Source organism: Schistocerca cancellata, chromosome 8 (genome assembly GCF_023864275.1).
Source record: "Schistocerca cancellata isolate TAMUIC-IGC-003103 chromosome 8, iqSchCanc2.1, whole genome shotgun sequence".
Lineage (NCBI taxonomy): Eukaryota > Metazoa > Arthropoda > Insecta > Orthoptera > Acrididae > Schistocerca > Schistocerca cancellata.
Window position 1 is genome coordinate 53,092,419 of NC_064633.1, and position 24,500 is coordinate 53,116,918.

Below are 24,500 nucleotides of genomic sequence, written 5' to 3' on the forward strand. Positions count from 1 at the left end.
CTCTAAGAGCCCAAACGCTCGGCCCCTAGCAATTAACAGTGAGTAAGCTTGCGGAGACGTGCGTTATTATTGTACTTAGTGGCAGCACAAAAAAAAACAACAAAAAAAACACATTACAGGCCTCCACAATACTTCATGGATTTACTGCGTATGGGTTTATTATGTGTAGTTTCTTAGGGGACTCGGGAAATCCTTTTTGAATCGAGTTTATTGTTCTCCTCGAACTGTCAACTCTCAGAACCCTGTCAGTGGCAGCTCCCACAGTTCAGTGCCTCAGAAACAGAGCGACTCACCCAGGACGAGCGTGGGCCAGCTCTCCATGCGCGACGTGAGGCCCTTGAGGAAGATCTGGTGCAGGAAGAGCACCGTTTCGCTGTTGAGGAAGATGGAGTTGACGTCCTCGTGCGAGCAGGGAGGCTTCTTGGAGCTGGCCGCCATCTTGAAGGGCCGCAGGAAGCACGAGACGAGCACCTCCATCTGCTCCATGTACTCCTCCTCAGCCTCCACCATGCGGAATACCAGGCTGCAACACAGACCGGGCTTCGAAAACGACTCCGAGGTTACCCAGCGGCAGTTAGTTAACGAACGTGTTTACATAAAAAGCAGAGCGAGTTGCGGGCACAGAAAAATCGCAAATGGAACAGTAAAGCCATTAAGACAAAATACTTGCTGTATTTCCAGAATGAGATTATCACTCTGCAGCGGAGTGTGCGCTGATATGAAACTTCCTGGCAGATTAAAACTGTGTGCCCGACCGAGTTTCATATCAGTGCACACTCCGCTGCAGAGTGATAATCTCATTCTGGAAACATCCCCCAGGCTGTGGCTAAGCCATGTCTCCGCAATATCGTTTCTTTCAGGAGTGCTAGTTCTGCAAGGTTCGCAGGAGAGCTTCTGTAAAGTTTGGAAGGTAGGAGACGAGGTACTGGCAGAAGTAAAGCTGTGAGTACCGGGCGTGAGTCGTGCTTCGGTAGCTCAGATGGTAGAGCACTAGCCCGCGAAAGGCAAAGGTCCCGAGTTCGAGTCTCGGTAGGGCACACAGTTTTAATCTGCCAGGAAGTTTCACTTGCTATATTGTTTTGGATCACTGGTTACAACCCGTAGTGTAGGTCATCTTGAAATCCAGATTAGTACGAGTATTAACGCGAATCGCAGCTTGCTAGCACTGCGAAACTTCACAGAAAATTAAAAGGAAGGTCAGCGTTGGTCGTAATATTGATGTTTCATTGATAGCAGAATCGATAACTCATTGTGATCGCTTCTCAGTTTTGATTATTGATAACTTGATACCAGTGTCTGAGTTTAATGTGTACAGCACCGAAGATGATCACTATGTGACCGAAAATCGATTCTGCTTTCAGTAAAACATCAATATTACGACCAACGCTGACCTTTCTTTAAATTAAACATATAGTCGTTGTGCACACAGCACTCCATGGAGTCGCGAGTCAACTTCACAGAAAACATAAAAATTCTCATTGCTGTTGTCTTTAATTACAGATGGTGGTCAGGTTTCCAGAAACTACAGGTCTTCAGTAACGAAAGAGAATACAATAATTTCAGCCAAACGATAGGAGGATTATAAGGAAGTATCTGCAATGAAACAACACTTTGCAAATACACTCCTGGAAATTGAAATAAGAACACCGTGAATTCATTGTCCCAGGAAGGGGAAACTTTATTGACACATTCCTGGGGTCAGATACATCACATGATCACACTGACAGAACCACAGGCACATAGACACAGGCAACAGAGCATGCACAATGTCGGCACTAGTACAGTGTATATCCACATTTCGCAGCAATGCACGCTGCTATTCTCCCATGGAGACGATCGTAGAGATGCTGGATGTAGTCCTGTGGAACGGCTTGCCATGCCATTTCCACCTGGCGCCTCAGTTGGACCAGCGTTCGTGCTGGACGTGCAGACCGCGTGAGACGACGCTTCATCCAGTCCCAAACATGCTCAATGGGGGACAGATCCGGAGATCTTGCTGGCCAGGGTAGTTGACTTACACCTTCTAGAGCACGTTGGGTGGCACGGGATACATGCGGACGTGCATTGCCCTGTTGGAACAGCAAGTTCCCTTGCCGGTCTAGGAATGGTAGAACCATGGGTTCGATGACGGTTTGGATGTACCGTGCACTATTCAGTGTCCCCTCGACGATCACCAGTGGTGTACGGCCAGTGTAGCAGATCGCTCCCTACACCATGATGCCGGGTGTTGGCCCTGTGTGCCTCGGTCGTATGCAGTCCTGATTGTGGTGCTCACCTGCACGGCGCCAAACACGCATACGACCATCATTGGCACCAAGGCAGAAGCGACTCTCATCGCTGAAGACGACACGTCTCCATTCGTCCCTCCATTCACGCCTGTCGCGACACCACTGGAGGCGGGCTGCACGATGTTGGGGCGTGAGCGGAAGACGGCCTAACGGTGTGCGGGACCGTAGCCCAGCTTCATGGAGACGGTTGCGAATGGTCCTCGCCGATACCCCAGGAGCAACAGTGTCCCTAATTTGCTGGGAAGTGGCGGTGCGGTCCCCTACGGCACTGCGTACGATCCTACGGTCTTGGCGTGCATCCGTGCGTCGCTGCGGTCCGGTCCCAGGTCGACGGGCACGTGCACCTTCCGCCGACCACTGGCGACAACATCGATGTACTGTGGAGACCTCACGCCCCACGTGTTGAGCAATTCGGCGGTACGTCCACCCGGCCTCCCGCATGCCCACTATACGCCCTCGCTCAAAGTCCGTCAACTGCACATACGGTTCACGTCCACGCTGTCGTGGCATGCTACCAGTGTTAAAGACTGCGATGGAGCTCCGTATGCCACGGCAAACTGGCTGACACTGACGGCGGCGGTGCACAAATGCTGCGCAGCTAGCGCCATTCGACTGCCAACACCACGGTTCCTGGTGTGTCCGCTGTGCCGTGCGTGTGATCATTGCTTGTACAGCCCTCTCGCAGTGTCCGGAGCAAGTATGGTGGAACTGACACACCGGTGTCAATGTGTTCTTTTTTCCATTTCCAGGAGTGTATATTCCAGACAGTGTGAACACATACAATGAAACTTGTGTAAGAGACAGAATTCAAAACAATGGAAACGGAACAGAAACTTATCTCGGATAGTCGCTTCATTTGGTCGGTTAAGATGGTGAATGGCGCAATGATAGCACCGAAGAGAAAATCTCAAAAGCATTCCAAGATTTTTCAAGTGTTCGTGAATTACACGGATAGTGAGTTTCCGAAGTAAAACTATCCATGTATAAACAGAGAAAAGGCATCAGGAGGTGATGAAATTTCGTGGAAGTGGCTTAAGTTGGAGGAAAAATCTTGCAAAAGGTATCTTTAAAAATTATTTAAAAAATTTTCGATTAAAGACGCCGCCGCAAAAGAGGAATAATTTTGTAAGTATTCCACTTCGCAAGAAACAGACAGACAATATACAATAATGAATGGGAACTGCCTGAACGATGCTAAAGCATACCCAGGAAGTGACGTTACATGACCACAACCTGATGATTTGGGAAATAAGTGAAGTATCGAGAGGGGAATCGGAAGAGAAATTAAATATAGTAACTGTAAAGGAGTTAGGTAAATCATTCGAATGGAATACAGCTCTATAATCATTTATTTGTTGCTCAATGACCAAGTGTAAATCTTCCAGCTGGACGCAACTTGGGCGCCTATTGTGTCCCTAACCTTCCTCTGTTTTCCAGCTTGGTAAACGGAACTTTCAGTTTAATGTGGAACACGAACTATGTGTCTTTTCTGGCGAATTTAAATCACTGCCAGACGAATCCAAGATAAGGGAAAGTTCTGTGGTCCAACTGAGATTCTATCCCGTGCACTTTGCTTTTCAATACGCCGCTTTATCGCTCGTCCACCACGCTAGATGGGGGAAAAACTAATGAGGAAATAAGCATAAATGGAAGTGAATAAAAATGAGGGACAATCTCATGACAGCAACAAAAGAGGTTGTGGGAACAGAAAATCTAAAACCACCATGGAGATATCGGTAACTGAAAACATATTGAAGAAGATGGAAGAGCTGGTAAAATGGAAGAATAAGCATAACAGAGAAGGAAAATATTCGAATAACGAATTAAGAAGAGAAACGGAACATGCAAGCGATAAATGAGTGAAAGGGAAATTTGAAGAAATTGGATAAATGGAGGAATAGGGAAAGTACAAAATCATATATAGAGCAAGGATGAGTTGTATATGTCATGAGACGCCAGTGAAAAGCGTCACTTGCGTCCAATTGTTTCCATGGTCCACGTTCAAGGGGAGTAAAAATGAAAGTGTTGTGAATGTTCTGTTCGAATTATATTAATGAGCCTTTGTGATGGGACTCTGAATGGAAACTTAAACGTATAGCTTTTTACTTTTTGTGAAATACGGCTCAAACAAAACAAAATCGTAGCAAATACTAGTGAAAGGGTACCTGAAGTATGAACCTGCATGCAGGTTTCGTTACTCTTGGCGAATTCCAAGTTTCTGCATGTAGAAGCCGCATGTTCTCAGGACTACAGCGACATCTGCACGCACACCGCTGTTCCCCCTCCCCCTTCCCCTACCCTTCCCCCTACCCGCCCTTTGTCCGGCTCAGATGGATTAGCGGAAGCTGAGCACTAGCTCAGCACAGTAAACCACCTGCGCCCTTGCGGCTCGCAAATGAACTCCCTGGTGCCCTGCTCCTGCAATGTCTCCCATGTGAGTATATTCTCGGCACGTTGTTCAGACGGTAACCCTCGGTACAGCTGTGATCGTGTGACTCACTATCATGAGTCGTCCCTGAACCATTATCACAACACGTTATGTTACTGCCTGGATATTAAAACCTTTATCGTAATTCATGGTGATGGTCTCTGCTGTCTCTCCTAAGATTCGTCAGACACATTTTTCTCTGGTGCTTTGGCAGGTATTTTCAGTTTTCTTACCGCAGTGTTTATCTGCGGTTGGACCAAACAAATACTGCTCATCACATGACGTGTGAAGCTGTGTGTTGATGGAAAGTTTAAGTTTGTTTCCCATTTCAAACAAAGTATTTTTAAAGTGGAATTTTACATAAACATTCGATAGAGTGGTCCGAAATTAGCCTAGTCCGATACTCGTTTTATCGATGTGTACACTGAAGCGCCAAAGAAACTGGTATAGGCATGCATATTCAAATTCATAGACATGTAAAAACGCGGAATACAGCGCTGCGGTCGGCAACGCCTTTATAAGACAACAGATGTCTGGCACAGTTGTTAAATAGGTTACTGCTGCTACAATGGCAGGTTATCAAGATATGAGTTTGAACGTGGTGTTATAGTCGGCGCATGAGCGATGGGTCACAGCATCTCCGAGGTAGAAGTGAAGTAGGGATTTTCCTGTACAATCATTTCATGAGTCGACCGCGAATATCAGGAATCCAATACAACAGCAAATCTCCGACATTGCTGCAGCTGGAGAAAGATCCTGCAAGAACAGGACCAATGACAACTGAAGAGCATCGTTAATTTGCAACTTCCAGAGTAGGTAAAAATCTATGAACTATATGCATTCAAACTTTAACCATACAACTCCTTGTAATAGAACCTCCTAATGTCACTGTATAAGATATTACTGTCTCTCTTTCTTCTGATATGTCGAAAAACAAATGCCATCTGATTGCTGGCATCCACCATATTACATACATGTGTATCGGTCCACTGGAGCAAGTGGCCAGTGATTGAAGTCGCTTACACAGGCCTGTGTAAGGTTTTATTCCACAGCCTATCAATCACAAGAGAGGACTGCTGTGTTGTTCTTTCATAAGCAGTCTGATGCATTGCTTTTCTGCTTGTAACACATCCAAACAGTGAATGACTACAGCTTCATACACAGCCATAAATTTTGTTTTTCTAAGGTGATTTCTAGGTCTTTGTCAGGTGCTGTCAGGTATTAACACATTTCGATCCATTGGCTCTTACATAAAGCTGGACATCACATGGTGTAAACTGTGCAGCTCCCACAATACGCAGGATGGTAGGTATAAAACTTAGAGACGATGTTTATTATTGACAAAAACGTAGAAAACATTGCAACATATGGAAACTGGAAGAGTTTACAGTATTGTGGAGTGTTTGCAAACATTTAATCCCATCTTTCACAGTGATGTGGTAGCAGAATGTCTCGGCGTTCCATTTTGAAGAGACAAAGAGCATTGATTCTTCATATTGCAGCCATGTACATGATTACTGCTCTGGTGTTGACCATACCCAGAAGGTGCTGTTCAAACAACTCACGGGGTAGTAGAGATACAAAGAGGTACTGTAATCTTACTCGTCAAAAATGTGGTGGACATCACAACATATGGAAACAGGATGAGACTGCAACATTGAGGAACATCTCCAAACAATTGTCTGAATGTGATGACCTCTACATTTAACCCCCAGTGAAAAGTAGCAGATATCCAGTGTTCTGCCAAGTGTTCCATCTCAAACAAGTGGTGCCAATCAATCATTATGTGGTAATAAACAGCATACCAGTCAATGGATGGGATGGAAAAGACACCGCCGATGTGGGAGGATATAGGCTACTGTAATAAGCACTGCAGTTGATAGGGCGATCAATTTTAGCAGTTTTACTAGTTCTTCAATAATTTTAACACCATCCAATGATATAGCAGAATGCTTCCCAGTTTCTCTATCATCGCTAAAACACTCCTCCACTACTTTGCGAGTACCATATGCTAAAGTGTGAACGGGGATAGATGACTGTGCAGGACGCCCCTTTGGTCATATACACCAAAGTACTTCAGACAGCGTCCTACACTGACGCAGTTAAGAGCATCTGTATATTTCTAGCACATCGATCATTGTGCATAATTTGCAGTTATAACTAACCATCTTCCCCTGTGTGGATGGCAGTAACAGTGTATTCCCACATTGATAGGATAAAGTCGATGATTGAAAGATCTCCCAGCATTGTCAGTGACCAACCCTCCCAACAATATTGATGCCGATTAATTTGCAACTGACCAGAAGTATTAGGCTACTATATTGACTAAATTTGACGTCTCATGAAGGAACAGCGTGGGCTGTTCAGCAAAGATTGTTCTGCACCAATATTTCTCATGGCACCTATGCATCTGCACAAGATCTCACCAGATGCATGCATGTCAAGGAAATCTATAGTAGACATGGGGAATGTTGTGATAACGTAACAAACAGTTAACAAAATATGTGTGGTTTACGTATGATGGAGCTCCAGATGGATGTAGCCTAAAACATTTTATGTAAATCAATTGTGCTATCAATTCTGGAGTATCAGGAGTCAGTACCAATAAGATACCAGCAAGAGACAAATGATCGTAGAGCATAAACACATGCACTCTTTAGGCGAAACGATTCTGTCTTTAGAAACGCTATAATGTTAAATCCATATGGTTTCTGAAGTATTAGTCATGCGGAATGCAACGCTCTTTAGACTCTTATAAAGGACATATATATCCAACATTCGACATACAACCACCCAGCAAGTTTACTATCCTGATAAACTTCATGATGATAAAACTACTTCCTCCTACACTATTCTGGGGTCCTAGGAAGTGACCAACCTGTTCCTCCTTACGAAGGTATCTTTAGAGTCTGTCGCCACTTGAACTGCTTATAAACAAACTTTAACAAAGTCGGTAGACTGCTGTTCTTTCTCTCAGGAAACTGACGGATTATTTACGTATTGTTAAGTTGGAAATATACGTACCCTCAATCACATTTCCCATGCCTGTCATGCTTATTAGTAGTAGTTGTGGTTTTTGTTTTGACAGATGTGGCCATGCCTCACTGGCAAATAGGGCGAGGAAAAACGAAATGAATATTTTTGTTAGTTGATACATCGAGTTACCACCCAAGCCCTAGTGAATGAAAATGCTCACAAAGAAACAGCGACTTCTTATGAGGGAGTAAACATCACGATCAGTAGTAGCCCATCAATGAAACAGTCTTACTGCTGTTTACAGTAGCATCACCATCGCCCTGGAAGGCTTCGTCTTGCGCACAGAAGTCATGGTCTGATGTTAGGCAGGCATGTGTATGATAAATAGCAATTTCGTCCTGACACTAAATCTCTAGAGTACTCCCTCCTGCTATTAAGGCAGATACGTGTGGCATCAGACCACTCTCCTACAGAAGACGCTAGGGAATGGCTTAAGCTTGTTAAACACAGATTCATCTCCTTATGGAATAATATTGCTTGTGAGAACCAACTTGTAATTTGGTAATATCTAAATTTGACTACATGTCTGAGGCCACTGTCCTGGGTTGGGATACATATGTTCTTCCTACTTTAATATAGCGTTTCTGTGTTATCCTTATATCGCCTTTTTTGAAGAATTTGTTATGAAAACCTACACACTTTACAGGGGGAGGGGGAGCATTAAAACTAAATGCAGACAGACCACAATTTTTCAGCTTTCTTTGGTCTAGAGTGTCCTGGCGCCCCCAACCCACTTAAATCCCCTGGATTTCTTGGTATTATTTCTATAATTTTATATATTCTCAGCAATTTACATAATTCTCCTAGATTTTTACGATCTTGCATATTCCGTCGCATTTCCCCCCAATTGTACATATTTCCCATCAGTTTGTTGTAACTACAGGGTTATTACAAATGACTGAAGCGATTTCACAGCTCTACAATAACTTTATTATTTGAGATATTTTCACAATGCTTCGCACACACATACAAAAACTCAAAAAGTTTTTTTAGGCATTCGCAAATGTTCGATATGTGCCCCTTTAGTGTTTCGGCAGACATCAAGCCGATAATCAAGTTCCTCCCACACTCGGCGCAGCATGTCCCCATCAATGAGTTCGAAAGCATCGTTGATGCGAGCTCGCAGTTATGGCACGTTTCTTGGTAGAGGAGGTTTAAACATTGAATCTTTCACATAACCCCACAGAAAGAAATCGCATGGGGTTAAGTCCGGAGAGCGTGGAGGCCATGACATGAATTGCTGATCATGATCTCCACCACGACCGATCCATCGGTTTTCAATCTCCTGTTTAAGAAATGCCGAACATCATGATGGAAGTGCGGTGCAGCACCTTCCTGTTGAAAGTCGGCGCTGTCGGTGTCCAGTTGTGGCATGAGCCAATTTTCCAGCATGTCCAGATACACGTGTCCTGTAACGTTTTTTTTCGCAGAAGAAAAAGGGGCTGTAAACTTTAAACCGTGAGATTGCACAAAACACGTTTAACTTTTGGTGAACTGCGAATTTGCTGCACGAATGCGTGAGGATTCTCTACCGACCAGATTCGCACATTGTGTCTGTTCACTTCACCATTAAGAAAAAATGTTGCTTCATCACTGAAAACAAGTTTCGCACTGAACGCATCCTCTTCCATGAGCTGTTGCAACCGCGCCGAAAATTCAAAGCGTTTCACTTTGTCATCGGGTGTCAGGGCTTGTAGCAATTGTAAACGGTAAGGCTTCTGCTTTAGCCTTTTCCGTAAGATTTTCCAAACCGTCGGCTGTGGTACGTTTAGCTCCCTGCTTGCTTTATTCGTCGACTTCCGCGGGCTACGCGTGAAACTTACCCGCACGCGTTCAACCGTTTCTTCGCTCACTGCAGGTCGACCCGTTGATTTCCCCTTACAGAGGCATCCAGAAGCTTTAAACTGCGCATACCATCGCGGAATGGAGTTAGCAGTTGGTGGATCTTTGTTGAACTTCGTCCTGAAGTGTCGTTGCACTGTTATGACTGACTGATGTGAGTGCATTTCAAGCACGACATACGTTTTCTCGGCCCCTGTCACCATTTTGTCTCACTGCGCTCTCGAGCGCTCTGGCGGCAGAAACCTGAAGTGCGGCTTCAGCCGAACAAAACTTTAGGAGTTTTTCTACGTATCTGTAGTGTGTCGTGACCATATGTCAATGAATGGTGCTACAGTGAATTTATGAAATCGCTTCAATCATTTGTAATAGCCCTGTATATCAGGGTGTGCTCGGTTTATACCTAATTTATGTCTTTTACGTATTTACCAATAGTTTTCCATATGTATATGGTCGTATTGCTGACATACCAATGTGTTGTTTGATTTTATGCGAGTATATTTTTGTGTCTTATACACCAGCCTACTAATATGTTCTAAGAATTCCCCTCTTCCTGACGGCCTACATTTGTGCATTTCGGGTTACTGCTCTGCCTTTGGATGTGGGTCACAATCTCTGCCCGGTTTTTCGGCTGTGGGCGGGGTCAGGCAGTGTGGCAGGGTGTGGGAAGGAACTGGCCGTGGGCCACAGTTCCGTCTCAGGTCTCCTCTTTCCCAACTTCCTTCCTCCCCGATCATTGTTCACTCCTCTCCAGTACACGACATGAGGTGATTTTTTTTGTTTTTGGTGGGGGGAAAGCAATAACAACTTCCCTTCTGATGCCGGCAGCATGGTGCGGAACCCGCGGACCCAGTGGGGCACGCTCACTGAACCACACGTCTGCAGTCTCTGAACTGAGAGTACGCCCTCTCGCCGCAGTGCCAACCGCACAGCCCACTTGCACTTGGAGCCACTACACTATGATACAGGGTGTTTCAAAAATGACCGGTATATTTGAAACGGCAATAAAAACTAAACGAGCAGCGATAGAAATACACCGTTTGTTGCAATATGCTTGGGACAACAGTACATTTTCAGGCAGACAAACTTTCGAAATTACCGTAGTTACAATTTTCAACAACAGATGGCGCTGCGGTCTGGGAAACTCTATAGTACGATATTTTCCACATATCCACCATGCGTAGCAATAATATGGCGTAGTCTCTGAATGAAATTACCCGAAACCTTTGACAACGTGTCTGGCGGAATGGCTTCACATGCAGATGAGATGTACTGCTTCAGCTGTTCAATTGTTTCTGGGTTCTGGCGGTACACCTGGTCTTTCAAGTGTCCCCACAGAAAGAAGTCACAGGGGTTCATGTCTGGCGAATAGGGAGGCCAATCCACGCCGCCTCCTGTATGTTTCGGATAGCCCAAAGAAATCACACGATCATCGAAATATTCATTCAGGAAATTAAAGACGTCGGCCGTGCGATGTGGCCGGGCACCATCTTGCATAAACCACGAGGTGTTCGCAGTGTCGTCTAAGGCAGTTTGTACCGCCACAAATTCACGAAGAATGTCGAGATAGCGTGCTGCAGTAATCGTTTCGGATCTGAAAAATGGGCCAATGATTCCTTTGGAAGAAATGGTGGCCCAGACCAGTACTTTTCGAGGATGCAGGGACGATGGGACTGCAACATGGGGCTTTTCGGTTCCCCATATGCGCCAGTTCTGTTTATTGACGAAGCCGTCCATGTAAAAATAAGCTTCGTCAGTAAACCAAATGCTGCCCACATGCATATCGCCGTCATCAATCCTGTGCACTATATCGTTAGCGAATGTCTCTCGTGCAGCAATGGTAGCGGCGCTGAGGGGTTGCTGCGTTTGAATTTTGTATGGATAGAGGTGTAAACTCTGGCGCATGAGACGATACGTGGACGTTGGCGTCATTTGGACCGCAGCTGCAACACGGCGAACGGAAACCCGAGGCCGCTGTGGGATCACCTGCTGCACTAGCTGCGCGTTGCCCTCTGTGGTTGCCGTATGCGGTCGCCCTACCTTTCCAGCACGTTCATCCGTCACGTTCCCAGTCCGTTGAAATTTTTTAAACAGATCCTTTATTGTATCGCTTTTCGGTCCTTTGGTTACATTAAACCTCCGTTGAAAACTTCGTCTTGTTGCAACAACACTGTGTTCTAGGCGGTGGAATTCCAACACCAGAAAAATCCTCTGTTCTAAGGAATAAACCATGTTGTCTACAGCACACTTGCACGTTGTGAACAGCACACGCTTACAGCAGAAAGACGACGTACAGAATGGCGCACCCACAGACTGTGTTGTCTTCTATATCGTTCACATCACTTGCAGCGCCATCTGTTGTTGAAAATTGTAACTACTGTAATTTCGAAAGTTTGTCCGCCTGAAAATGTACTGTTGTCCCAAGCATATTGCAACAAACGGTGTATTTCTATCGCTGTTCGTTTAGTTTTTATTGCCGTTTCAAATATACCGGTCATTTTTGAAACACCCTGTACCTTCGTTGGCGCATCGTCGTTGCTGACGATGTGGAAGTTGGACTTCTCTTGCTGCACTATTTGTAATGAGTCTTTGTAAGTTTGTACTGTTGCGTATGAAGCCATACACAACAGCGTCAACTTTCTTTTCCATAGAGCGTCATAGCTTGTCATTTTTCACGCCGGTACTGAAGAAACCAATTTCAAAAGATATGACAGGAAATGTAACATATGTGTGTGGTAAAGATGGTACAACATTCGTAGGTAGTAATAATAGAGTGTGCAAGCTGGGTGATTTCTGTTAAAACAGGCATGTGTATACTTTTATGTATATTTGCGGAAATAGTTAACTCTTAGTCTGTGACGCCAGAGATACAATTAAATTTAAACTTAAATGCATTTCATGAAGTTTGTGGCAAGCTGACGCCTCTCTTTTAAACTACCGTACGGATTTCTCGTGAAACGTGCATCAGAAAGCTACACTGATAATTCCGAATTGAAATTAATACTTCCTGCCGGGAACCTCGCATTATCTCGGATACAAGTCCACAGTATTGGCCAGTGGTATCCTGGCAACCGAATTTCAATAAAGTTCATTTTAACAGTACGTCGTTCACTTCATGGACCAAGCTCGGTTTACGTGGTTAGCATTGTACAATTACTACTGACATACTAGTGTTAATACATGTTACATTATAGTGTTTTTACAGATCTGTATCAGCAAAGAAAAATGCAGAATTGCAATCCAAGGCATCTCTGGGAATAACTTCATTGACTCAGTGTGGGAGCACAGCACCTACATTACTAGTAAGCAGTTGTTTCATGTAAAATACAAAATTCTGAACCTAAAATAGTTGTTGTAATATCTAAGACTGTATGTCTAAATGTCACTTGTCATCAATTCTTTTACATCGACAGCATCCACTTGGTCAACAGAAATACAAGTTTACTTATTTTCAATGAACTGAAAATTAACTATTAACCAAATTATTTATATTTTGGTTTCCACCCAATTTCTTGTGTTGGGGGAGTGGACTTGAAATCACAGTCCGACTATCCTGATGTGGGTTTCCTTTAGTTCTCCGTCTGTTGGCCTGTACTGGGACGATTCATTTGAAATAGAACACTTCCATTTTTGTGCCCCAACATTATCGTATTTATACCTTGTGATCCGTTAGTAATGGCGTCGTCGTCGATGGGGCGGTGAAACTATTACCCTCGCCACTCGCTAGAATTGCTGGTCTACACTCCTGGAAATGGAAAAAAGAACACATTGACACCGGTGTGTCAGACCCACCATACTTGCTCCGGACACTGCGAGAGGGCTGTACAAGCAATGATCACACGCACGGCACAGCGGACACACCAGGAACCGCGGTGTTGGCCGTCGAATGGCGCTAGCTGAGCAGCATTTGTGCACCGCCGCCGTCAGTGTCAGCCAGTTTGCCGTGGCATACGGAGCTCCATCGCAGTCTTTAACACTGGTAGCATGCCGCGACAGCGTGGACGTGAACCGTATGTGCAGTTGACGGACTTTGAGCGAGGGCGTATAGTGGGCATGCGGGAGGCCGGGTGGACGTACCGCCGAATTGCTCAACACGTGGGGCGTGAGGTCTCCACAGTACATCGATGTTGTCGCCAGTGGTCGACCTGGGACCGGACCGCAGCGACGCACGGATGCACGCCAAGACCGTAGGATCCTACGCAGTGCAGTAGGGGACCGCACCGCCACTTCCCAGCAAGTTAGGGACACTGTTGCTCCTGGGGTATCGGCGAGGACCATTCGCAACCGTCTCCATGAAGCTGGGCTACGGTCCCGCACACCGTTAGGCTGTCTTCCGCTCACGCCCCAACATCGTGCAGCCCGCCTCCAGTGGTGTCGCGACAGGCGTGAATGGAGGGACGAATGGAGACGTGTCGTCTTCAGCGATGAGAGTCGCTTCTGCCTTGGTGCCAATGATGGTCGTATGCGTGTTTGGCGCCGTGCAGGTGAGCGCCACAATCAGGACTGCATACGACCGAGGCACACAGGGCCAACACCCGGGCATCATGGTGTGGGGAGCGATCTCCTACACTGGCCGTACACCACTGGTGATCGTCGAGGGGACACTGAATAGTGCACGGTACATCCAAACCGTCATCGAACCCATCGTTCTACCATTCCTAGACCGGCAAGGGAACTTGCTGTTCCAACAGGACAATGCACGTCCGCATGTATCTCGTGCCACCCAACGTGCTCTAGAAGGTGTAAGTCAACTACCCTGGCCAGCAAGATCTCCGGATCTGTCCCCCATTGAGCATCTTTGGGACTGGATGAAGTGTCGTCTCACGCGGTCTGCACGTCCAGCACGAACGCTGGTCCAACTGAGGCGCCAGGTGGAAATGGCATGGCAAGCCGTTCCACAGGACTACATCCAGCATCTCTACGATCGTCTCCATGGGAGAATAGCAGCCTGCATTGCTGCGAAAGGTGGATATACACTGTACTAGTGCCGACATTGTGCATACTCTGTTGCCTGCGTCTATGTGCCTGTGGTTCTGTCAGTGTGATCATGTGATGTATCTGACCCCAGGAATGTGTCAATAAAGTTTCCCCTTCCTGGGACAATGAATTCACGGTGTTCTTATTTCAATTTCCAGGAGTGTATTTCATCGAGATCAGAGTTAACTGTGAGCCGTACGCCTTGCTATTGTTATCGGGAATACTTATTCCCACAATCTTAAGTTTGCTAGAAAGCAATATTTGTTTCTACACCGAGGGAAGTAGCCGCGTGGTCTTGGGCGCCTTGCCACGGTTCGCGCGGCTCCCCCCGTCGGGCATGGATGTGTGTGTTGTCCTTAGCGTAGGTTAGTTTCAGTTACATTAAGTAGTGTGTAAGCCTAGGGACCGATGACCTCAGCAGTTAGGTCCCACAGGATTTTACCACAAATTTCCAAATTCGTACCTACAAGGAAATAAATTATTACTCCTTTGTTATGTACGTCTCCGTGGAAAGACGTGAGCTGGCACTGGGAAAGTTATCACGCTTCCGCATTTGGTTTATAAGTGAAGCGAATGAAATATTACCGAATTTTGAAACGGACTGATGCCGACAGTCTTGACTTCGCGGGCCAGTGTTCTGCATAGTGAGCTATGCAAGCACGACTTATCTCCCCCAAAACTCCCTCCCCCCCCCCCTTCCCAAAGAGCTAATTCCATTAGTACAATACTGGCCATTAAAATTGCTACACCAGGAAGAAATGCAGATGATAGACCGATATTCTGTGGACAAATATATTATACTAGAACTGACATGTGATTACATTTTCACGCAATTTGGGTACATACATCCTAAGAAATCAGTACCCAGAACAACCACCTCTGGCCCTAATAACAGCCTTGATACGCCTGGGTATTGAGTCAAACAGAGCTTGGATGCCGTGTACAGGTACAGCTGCCCATGCAGCTTCAACACGATACCACAGTTCATCAAGAGTAGTGACTGGCGTATTGTAACGAGCCAGTTGCTCGGCAACCATTGACCAGAGGTTTTCAGTTGGTGAGAAATCTGGAGAATGTGCTGGACAGGTCAGCAGTCGAACATTTCCTGTATCCAGAAAGGCAGGTACAGTACCTGCAACATGCGGTCGTGCATTATCCTGCTGAAATGTAGCGTTTCACAGGGATCGAATGAAGGTTAGAGCCACGGGTCGTAACACATCTGAAATGTAACGTCCACTGTTCAAAGTGCCGTCAATGCGAACAAGAGGTGACCGGGACACGTAACCAGTGGCACCCAATACCATCACGCCGGGTAATACGCCAGTATAGCGATGACGAATACACGCTTCCAATGTACGTTCACCATAATGTCGCCAAATACGGATGCGACCATCATGATGCTGTAAACAGGGCAATCGCAACATTGGTCTCCAAGCTGTTAGTCCGTGCTGCTGCAAACGTCGTCGAACTGTTCGTGCAGATGGTTGTTGTCTTGAAAACGTCCCCATCTGTTGACTCAGGGATCGAGACGTAGCTGCACGATCCGTTACAGCCATGCGGATAAGATGCCTGTCATCTCGACTCCTAGTATTACGAGACCGTTGGGATCCAGCACGGCGTTCCGTATTACCCTCCTGAACCCACCGAATCCATATTCTGCTAACAGTTATTGGATCTCGTACAACGCGAGCAGCAGTGTCGCGATGCGATAAACTGCAATCGCGATAGGCTACAATCCGACCTTTATAAAAGTCGGAAACGTGATGGTACGCATTTCTCCTCCTTACACAAGGCATCACAACAACGTTTCACTAGGCAACGCCGGCGAACTGCTGTTTGTGTATGAGAAATCGGTCGGAAACTTTCCTCACGTTAACACGTTGTAGGTGTCGCCACCGGTACCAACCTTGGGTGAATGCTCTGAAAAGCTAATCATTTGCATATCACAGCATCTTCTTCTTGTCGGTTAAATTTCGCGTCTGCAGCACGTCATCTTCGTGGTGTAGCATTTCTAATGGCCAGTAGTGTAGTTCCGAAAATTTACAGAAGTTCCCCTGCACAACTAGTGGAAATGGCACTCCTGGAAGAAAGGATATTGCGAACATACGGCCAAGCAACAACGTACGGAATTGTTTAAAGATGAATCTTACGCTCTGTAGTTGGTGCCAGAGAGACACTCTAACCCGGAACCTTAGGTTTCTCAGAGACAGTGCTCTTATTGCCTGTGCTATGTGCAAAGTTTCAAGATATTGCAAACTTTGCCTCAGAGTGAAATATTTATTCAGGGAACAATGGGTCAGATTAAAGCAAAGCCAATTGTCCGCATTTCTTCCATGAATGCTAGTCTCCTAAGGTAAGCAGGATAACTTTTGTGAAGTTTGGAAACTAGGAGACAGGTGCTGGCGAAGTGGAACTCTGAAAGCGGGTACCGACTCGTGCACGGAAGGCGCAGCATTTCCCTCGAAAAGCAAAGTTAATCCATCGGGAAGTTTCTATGAAAAACGGCTTATTAATACGCAACAGATGATGTTGCACATGTGTGTGTTTTTGCGGTCATGGGAGGGTCTCGTCCTAACTGCAACGAATTTCATGAGCAAGGTGTTCAAGAGCATCTACGAAAAATAGTGAGATATGTGTAGGATTCAGAAGATTCTGGGATTTCGATTGACTAGAAAGAGGATAATGGGATGAGACAGGTGAGGTACAGTTGCCAGATTCCAGGCATTATCTCGCGGTTAGCGATGAGGAAACGATTTAAATTACTGAGGCAAAGGATGTGAAGTGTGTACTGTAATGGTACTTGAATTACGTAATCATTGCGGCACCTCACCTCAAGCTCTCGATACCAGCAATATTCTACTGTGTTTCTGTAAAGTAGTTAACATATTTCTGAGACAACATTCAGATTTGATTTCATTAATGTACAGGTACTTTGATACATCGACATGTTTATATTGGAGTGATATTATTCTTATGTGTATTCTTTCTTTTGTCACTACGATCTTTGACGTACTTGTTGTGGTGTCACCGCCAGACACCACACTTGCTAGGTGGTAGCTTTAAATCGGCCGCGGTCCATTAGTACATGTCGGACCCGCGTGTCGCCACTGTCAGTAATTGCAGACCGAGCGCCACCACACGGCAGGTCTAGAGAGACGTACTAGCACTCGCCCCAGTTGTACGACGACTTTGCTAGCGACTACACTGACGAAGCCTTTCTCTCATTTGCCGAGAGACAGTTAGAATAGCCTTCAGCTAAGTCCATGGCTACGACCTAGCAAGGCGCCATTAACCATATCTAGAGAGAGTCTAACTTGTATCATCAAGAATGCTGTATACAAATGATGGATTAAAGTTAAGTATTAAAGAAGCTACGTACTTTTCTTTATAGCATTCATTACGTATCCTGTTTCAGACCTCACGCCAGCCGGCGTGTGTAACGCGTGCATTTCGGCTACTTCCGAGTGGCGTGGCTGTCTTGCTACGTCACAACACTTGTAACTCTGATTTTTGAGCGAGTAAGCAGTGATTAGTCAAGTCTTGGTCGTCATATTGAAAAGACGCAAATTGTAGTCAGTTTATGAAATGTGAACTTTAAGAGTGAGGAAGATATTCTCAAGTATGTTTTATATTGTGAAGTGATGTTGTAAAAAAAAGTAATAAAAAAGAAGTGTAACTTAAATTCGGAGTGCTGATTACTTTTTTACACCACCATTGTTCTAACTTGCAAAAGTTTAATCTTCCAGAATGGTTTGTGAAACACATCTATAAAACTTTTGAATATCGCAGAATATCACCTAGGCCTCTTTGCATCGGAGCTTGAAATCGTCACTACCTAGCTTTTCGACGAGTGAGCCATGAGTTCACAACGAGACCAGCGTGGGAAACGCGAAAAGATGAGTGCCCAGTTTATCCATTATTTCAAGAAATGACTTTAATAACTGTGCTCTAATGACACCTGCCACATAATATAACTTTGTTGTTGCCCGAAAATGCAATATTTAGCAGCGTGAGCAACACAACAATCATAATTAATTTTCGACCTTCGTTGTGGTAGGGTTGTCAGAGTGGACACGCACCTGTTGCGCTTGCGCATGCTCTCTGCGTGCGGCGACTTGATGTACTGCTCGACGATCTGCTTCCAGCGGCGGCGGCAGAGCCAGCCGCGGAAGAAGCTCTGCACCTTCTTGATCTTGCGCAGCTCCAGCGTCTCCTGCTCGGAGTGGGGGCCGGCGCCCGCGCCCAGCGCGCCGCCCAGGCACGCGCCGCCCCCGGCCGCCCCCAGCAGACCCGCCGCCAGGCCGCCTCCCGCGCCGCCCCCACTCAGAGACGAGCCGCCGTACGTCGCCGGAAGCGGCCGCCACTCCTTTTTCAGAGCGCACAGCTGAAACAGGACGGTAACCTCAGTGTCGTGACGGTATGTCTTTAAAAGAATATGAATGACAGGCGGCTTTCCCAATAGAGTCCTGCATGACCGAGTAAGTGAGCACAAAATACGAGATGGGGCGAGCACACCCTAACTGGATAGCCTGCCCGCACTACTTCTAGAATAGAAGCTGTTACCGAATACGTAGCACATAGACACTTTCATAGGATTTGTCGACCTGGAAAAAGCGTTCGACAATATAAAATGGTGCAAGCTGTTCGAGATTCTGAAAAAGGTAGGGCTAAGCTACAGGGAGAGACGGGTCATATACAATATGTACAACAACCAAGAGGGAATAATAAGAGTGGACGATCAAGAACGAAGTGCTCGTATTAATAAGGGTGTAAGACGAGGCTGTAGCCTTTCGCCCCTACTCTTCAATCTGTACATCGAGGAAGCAATGATGGAAATAAAAGAAAGGTTCAGGAGTGGAATTAAAATACAAGGTGAAAGGATATCAATGATACGATTCGCTGATGACATTGCTATCCTGAGTGAAAGTGAAGAAGAATTAATGATCTGCTGAACGGAATGAACAGTCTAATGAGTACACAGTATGGTTTCAGAGTAAATCGGAGAAAGACGGAGGTAATGAGAAGTAGTAGAAATGAGAACAGCGAGAAACTTAACATCAGGATTGATGGTCACGAAGTCAATGAAGTTAAGGAATTCTGCTACCTAGGCAGTAAAACAACCAATGACGGACGGAGCAAGGAGGACATCAAAGGCAGACTCGTTAAGGCAAAAAAAGGCATTTCTGGCCAAGAGAAGTCTACTAATATCAAATACCGGCCTTAATTTGGGGAAGAAATTTCTGAGGATGTACGTCTGGAGTACAGCAGTGTATGGTAGTGAAACATGGACTGTGGGAAAACCGGAACAGAAGAGAATCGAAGCATTTGAGATGTGGTGCTATAGACGAATGTTGAAAATTAGGTGGACTGATAAGGTAAGGAATGAGGAGGTTCTACGCAGAATCGGATAGGAAAGGAATATGTGGAAAACACTGATAAGGAGAAGGGACAGGATGATAGGACATCTGCTAAGACATGAGGGAATGACTTGCATAGTACTAGAGGGAGCTGTAGAGGGCAAAAACTGTAGAGGAAGACATTGGAATACGTCAAGCAAATAATTGAGGACGTAGGTTGCAAGTGCTACTCTGAGATGAAGAGGTTAGCACAGGAAAGGAATTCGTGGCGGGCCCCATCAAACCAGTCAGTAGACTGATGACCAAAAAAAAAAACTTCAAACACATTACACGTGTCATTACCCGTGTGAGACTGCAGCCAGTACGGGCTTCTCATTTGTGGTGGGTCTCTCTCTGAATTCATGCAGCGCGAGGAAGCCAGTGGAGAAAGACGTAAGACTGAAACCAATGTTTACACAATGAAGAAACGGGAATGTCTAAAAAGCCAATTATGGAGTGCATTTCTGTTGGTTGTAGACGAAAACAGTGGGTCTACTGGGTACGTATCGTGCATAAACTGCTCCACATTATTGCGTTTCCAGTCGGGAACCACTTATTTTAAGAAACACAGTTGCAAGAAACCTCACAAAGACACAGCTCCTTCGGGGATACTGGCAGTAATAAAAAATAGTATTACAGCAAAGTGTGTTGCACTGTGTGCTAAAGATTTGAGACCTTTTAATGCTGCTTCCGGTGAAGGTTTCAGAGAACTAGGCCAAAAATTAATACATCTAGCTGCGCATTTTGGAGAAACCGAGGCAGATGTCTTCATCTACATCTACATCTACATTTGTACTCCGCAAGCCACCCAACGGTGTGTGGCGGAGGGCACTTTACGTGCCACTGTCATTACCTCCCTTTTCTGTTCCAGTCGCGTATGGTTCGCGGGAAGAACGACTGTCGGAAAGCCACCGTGCGCGCTCTAATCTCTCTAATTTTACATTCGTGATCTCCTCGGGAGGTACAAGTAGCAATATATTTGATACCTCATGCAGAAACGCACAATCTCGAAACCTGGCGAGCAAGCTACACCGCGATGCAGAGCGCCTCTCTTGCAGAGTCTGCCACTTGAGTTTGCTAAAGATCTTCATAACGCTATCACGGGTACCAAATAACCCTGTGACGAAACGTGCCGCTCTTCTTTGGATCTTCTCTATCTCCTCCGTCAGCCCGATCTGGTACGAATCCCACACTGATGAGCAATACTCAAGTATAGGTCGAACGAGTGTTTTGTAAGCCACCTCCTTTGTTGATGGACTACATTTTCTAAGGACTCTCCCAATGAATCTCAACCTGGTACCCGCCTTACCAACAATTAATTTTATATGATCATTCCACTTCAAATCGTTCTGCACGCATACTCCCAGATATTTTACAGAAGTAACTGCTACCAGTGTTTGTTCCGCTATCATATAATCATACAATAAAGGATCCTTCTTCCTATGTATTCTCAATACATTACATTTATCTATGTTAAGGGTCAGTTGCCACTCCCTGCACCAAGGGCCTATCCGCTGCAGATCTTCCTGCATTTCGCTACAATTTTCTAATGCTGCAACTTCTCTGTATACTGCAACATCATCCGCGAAAAGCCGCATTGAACTTCCGACACTATCTACTAGGGCATTTATACATATTGTAAAAAGCAATGGTCCCATAACACTCCCCTGTGGCACGCCAGAGATTACTTTAACGTCTGTAGACGTCTGTCCATTGATAACAACATGCTGTGTTCTGTGCCACGTCCGTCTACAACAAGCTGTTGCAATACGAGACAGCATAATGCCTTCTGTTATTGCGAAAGTTATTAATAAAACATGTGCTGCCACAGTTGATATGTGGACTGACTCGCATAATCAGGTGCACTATTTCACGCTTACAACACATTACATTAACACTGTTTGGTCTCTTGTGATCAATGTTTTATTTACAACAAAATACCCAGAAAAGCAGGAAATTCTTAGCAATGTGCGACAAATGTGTGCTACTTACGCAGGTACAACATGCAATTATTAACATAATCGTTTTTGCATAGTTAGTGGATAGTGTATTATAGTGAAACGGGAATGTTATAATTCATACAATATTTCATTAACGTAAAACACCTCGTTTTTACGGGAACGTTTCGATGATTTTCACATCAGTTCTGTGTTACTTGTCTCTTTTGTTTATTATCATAGATCCTTCAAGTACTGTGTCATCACCACCCAGAAAGAGAGAGGAGGAACAACACATCATCCGCAGCAGATCAAGCAGATCTCTACATTATAATGCACCCCGGAGAAGATGATATCTTAAAGTGGTGGAGCAGACATGAAACACATCTGCCAGGTCTGGCTGCAGTTGCAAGACGTATTTTATGTATCCCAAGCAACAAGCGCACCAAGTGAAAGATGCTTTAGTAAAGCCGGCATGTTACTAACAAATCGCCGCAGCCAATTAAACCCGCAACGCGTTAGTGATTTACTTCTGATCAACAATAACTATAATTTTGTTTCTGTTGCAAACAAATGAAAAGTATGACAAGTTACCTCTGTAAATGTTTAATGTTCTTTGTATGCTTTCTGTATGAAGATGGTTGTCTTCTAGATTACAGGTACACCACTTATTTAATGTCTCCTATTAATGAAAGGAAAATATATATCTTCTGTTTGGAAATGAGACTCATCTTCTATTCGCGATTGTATTGAAATATCATTTTACTTTCCAAGTGTTTTATGAATTTAGCTGTGTCACGTACCCGCTCTTGGAAATGTTACTTTTGTATTAAAACAGAGAGAGACAGAGATGAATACAGTGTATGGATGTGTGTGTGTGTGTGTGTGAGAGAGAGAGAGAGAAAATGGTTCAAATGGCTCTGAGCACTATGGGACTTAACATCTGTGGTCATCAGTCCCCTAGAACTTAGAACTACTTAAACCTAACTAACCTAAGGACATCACACACATCCATGCCCGAGGCAGGATTCGAACCTGCGACCGTAGCGGCCGCGCGGTTCCGGACTGAGCGCCTAGAACCGCTAGACCACCGCGGCCGGCGAGAGAGAGAGAGAGAGAGAGAGAGATTGAGAGAGAAGCGGTTGTATTTGTACAGTAGAGTGCATCGACCTGGTGTGAGGCAAGGTGAGACGTCAGCGGTGACCGGTCATGTTTGCTTATCCAAGTGTCCGGAGTCCGGACATCAGTCATGGGGCGAGTACGTGACCGAGCCGACTCGTGTGGGGCCGGACACGAGCGGCTCGGTCCCCCCGTCAATAGGCGAGCCGTGACCGGTCGAACACTGGGCGTTGCAGCACTCTATTTCCCTTCCCAACTCTTGGAAAGAATGTATTTTAATGCAAATTTTAAAGTGTGTGTGTGTGTGTGTGGAGGAGGGGGGGGGGGGAGGAACGGTCTAACTCCATTGTTTATCGTAGCGTCAGTCTCACAAGGCGCGTTGGAAGCGTGTAGTCCGCCTGCGCCCAGTGTGGGTTCTGGAAAGTCAGTCGATGCCAGTGCGCGTTCAGCAGTTACCGCTCCCCATCCGATAAACTGTCACCGCTCTAAACTTTGATCAAACAGGCTTTCCTCCGTAAGCATTCCCGTATCGGTGTATTCTTTGAGTTGGAAAAGGGCAACGATGCTACCTGGAGGAATAATAGCCGACCGAAGTGGCCGAGCGGTTCTAGGCGCTTCAGTCTGGAACATCGCGACCGCTACGGTCGAATCCTGACTCGGGCATGGATGTGTGTGATGTCCTTAGGTTAGTCAGGTTTAAGTAGTTCCAAGTCTAGGGGACTGATGACCTCAGAAGTTAAGTCCCATAGTGCTCAGAGCCATTTGAACCATTTTTGAGGAATAATATTTTGTTGCAGCTTTACGCGAGGGGTTTCTGTCGGCGTCTCTCAACATTCATACAGTTTTTTCTGTCAGAAAGGTACACGACTGGCCATTAAAATTGCTACACCACGAAGATGACGTGCTACAGACGCGAAATTTAACCGACAGGAAGAAGATGCTGTGATATGCAAATTATTAGCTTTTCAGAGCATTCACACAAGGTTGGCGCCGGTGGCGACACCTACAACGTGCTGACATGAGGAAAGTTTCCAACCGATTTCTCATACACAAACTGCAGTTGACCGGCGTTGAATGGTGAAACGTTCTTGTGATGCCTCGTGTAAGGAGGAGAAATGCGTACCATCATGTTTCCGACTTTGATAAAGGTCGGATTGTAGCCTATCGCGATTGCGGTTTATCGCATCGCGACACTGCTGCTCGCGTTGTTCGAGATCCAATGACTGTTAGCAGAATATGGAATCGGTGGGTACAGGACGGTAATACGGAACGCCGTGCCATATCCCAACGGCCTCGTATCACTAGCAGTCGACACGACAGGCAACTTATCCGCATGGCTGTAACCGATCGTGCACCCACGTCTCGATCCCTGAGTCAACAGTTGGGGACGTTTACAAGAGAACAACCATCTGCACGAACAGTTCGACGACGTTTGCAGCAGCATGGACTATCAGCTCGGAGACCATGGCTGCGGTTGCCC

The 24,500-nt window shown here is 45.7% G+C and overlaps 1 protein-coding gene across 1 annotated transcript in view; it reads right to left on the minus strand.

Annotated features, from left to right (window-relative positions):
- LOC126095334 (ras-specific guanine nucleotide-releasing factor 2-like) overlaps window positions 1–24,500 on the minus strand; it is a 1,914,760-nt gene that overhangs the window by 881,999 nt on the left and 1,008,261 nt on the right. Inside the window, exons 5-6 of the mRNA XM_049910139.1 lie at window positions 18,648–18,952; window positions 294–523 (exon numbers count right to left, since the gene is read on the minus strand). Coding sequence (XP_049766096.1) covers window positions 294–523; window positions 18,648–18,952 — 535 coding nt within the window. The remainder of the gene's footprint in view (window positions 1–293; window positions 524–18,647; window positions 18,953–24,500) is intronic.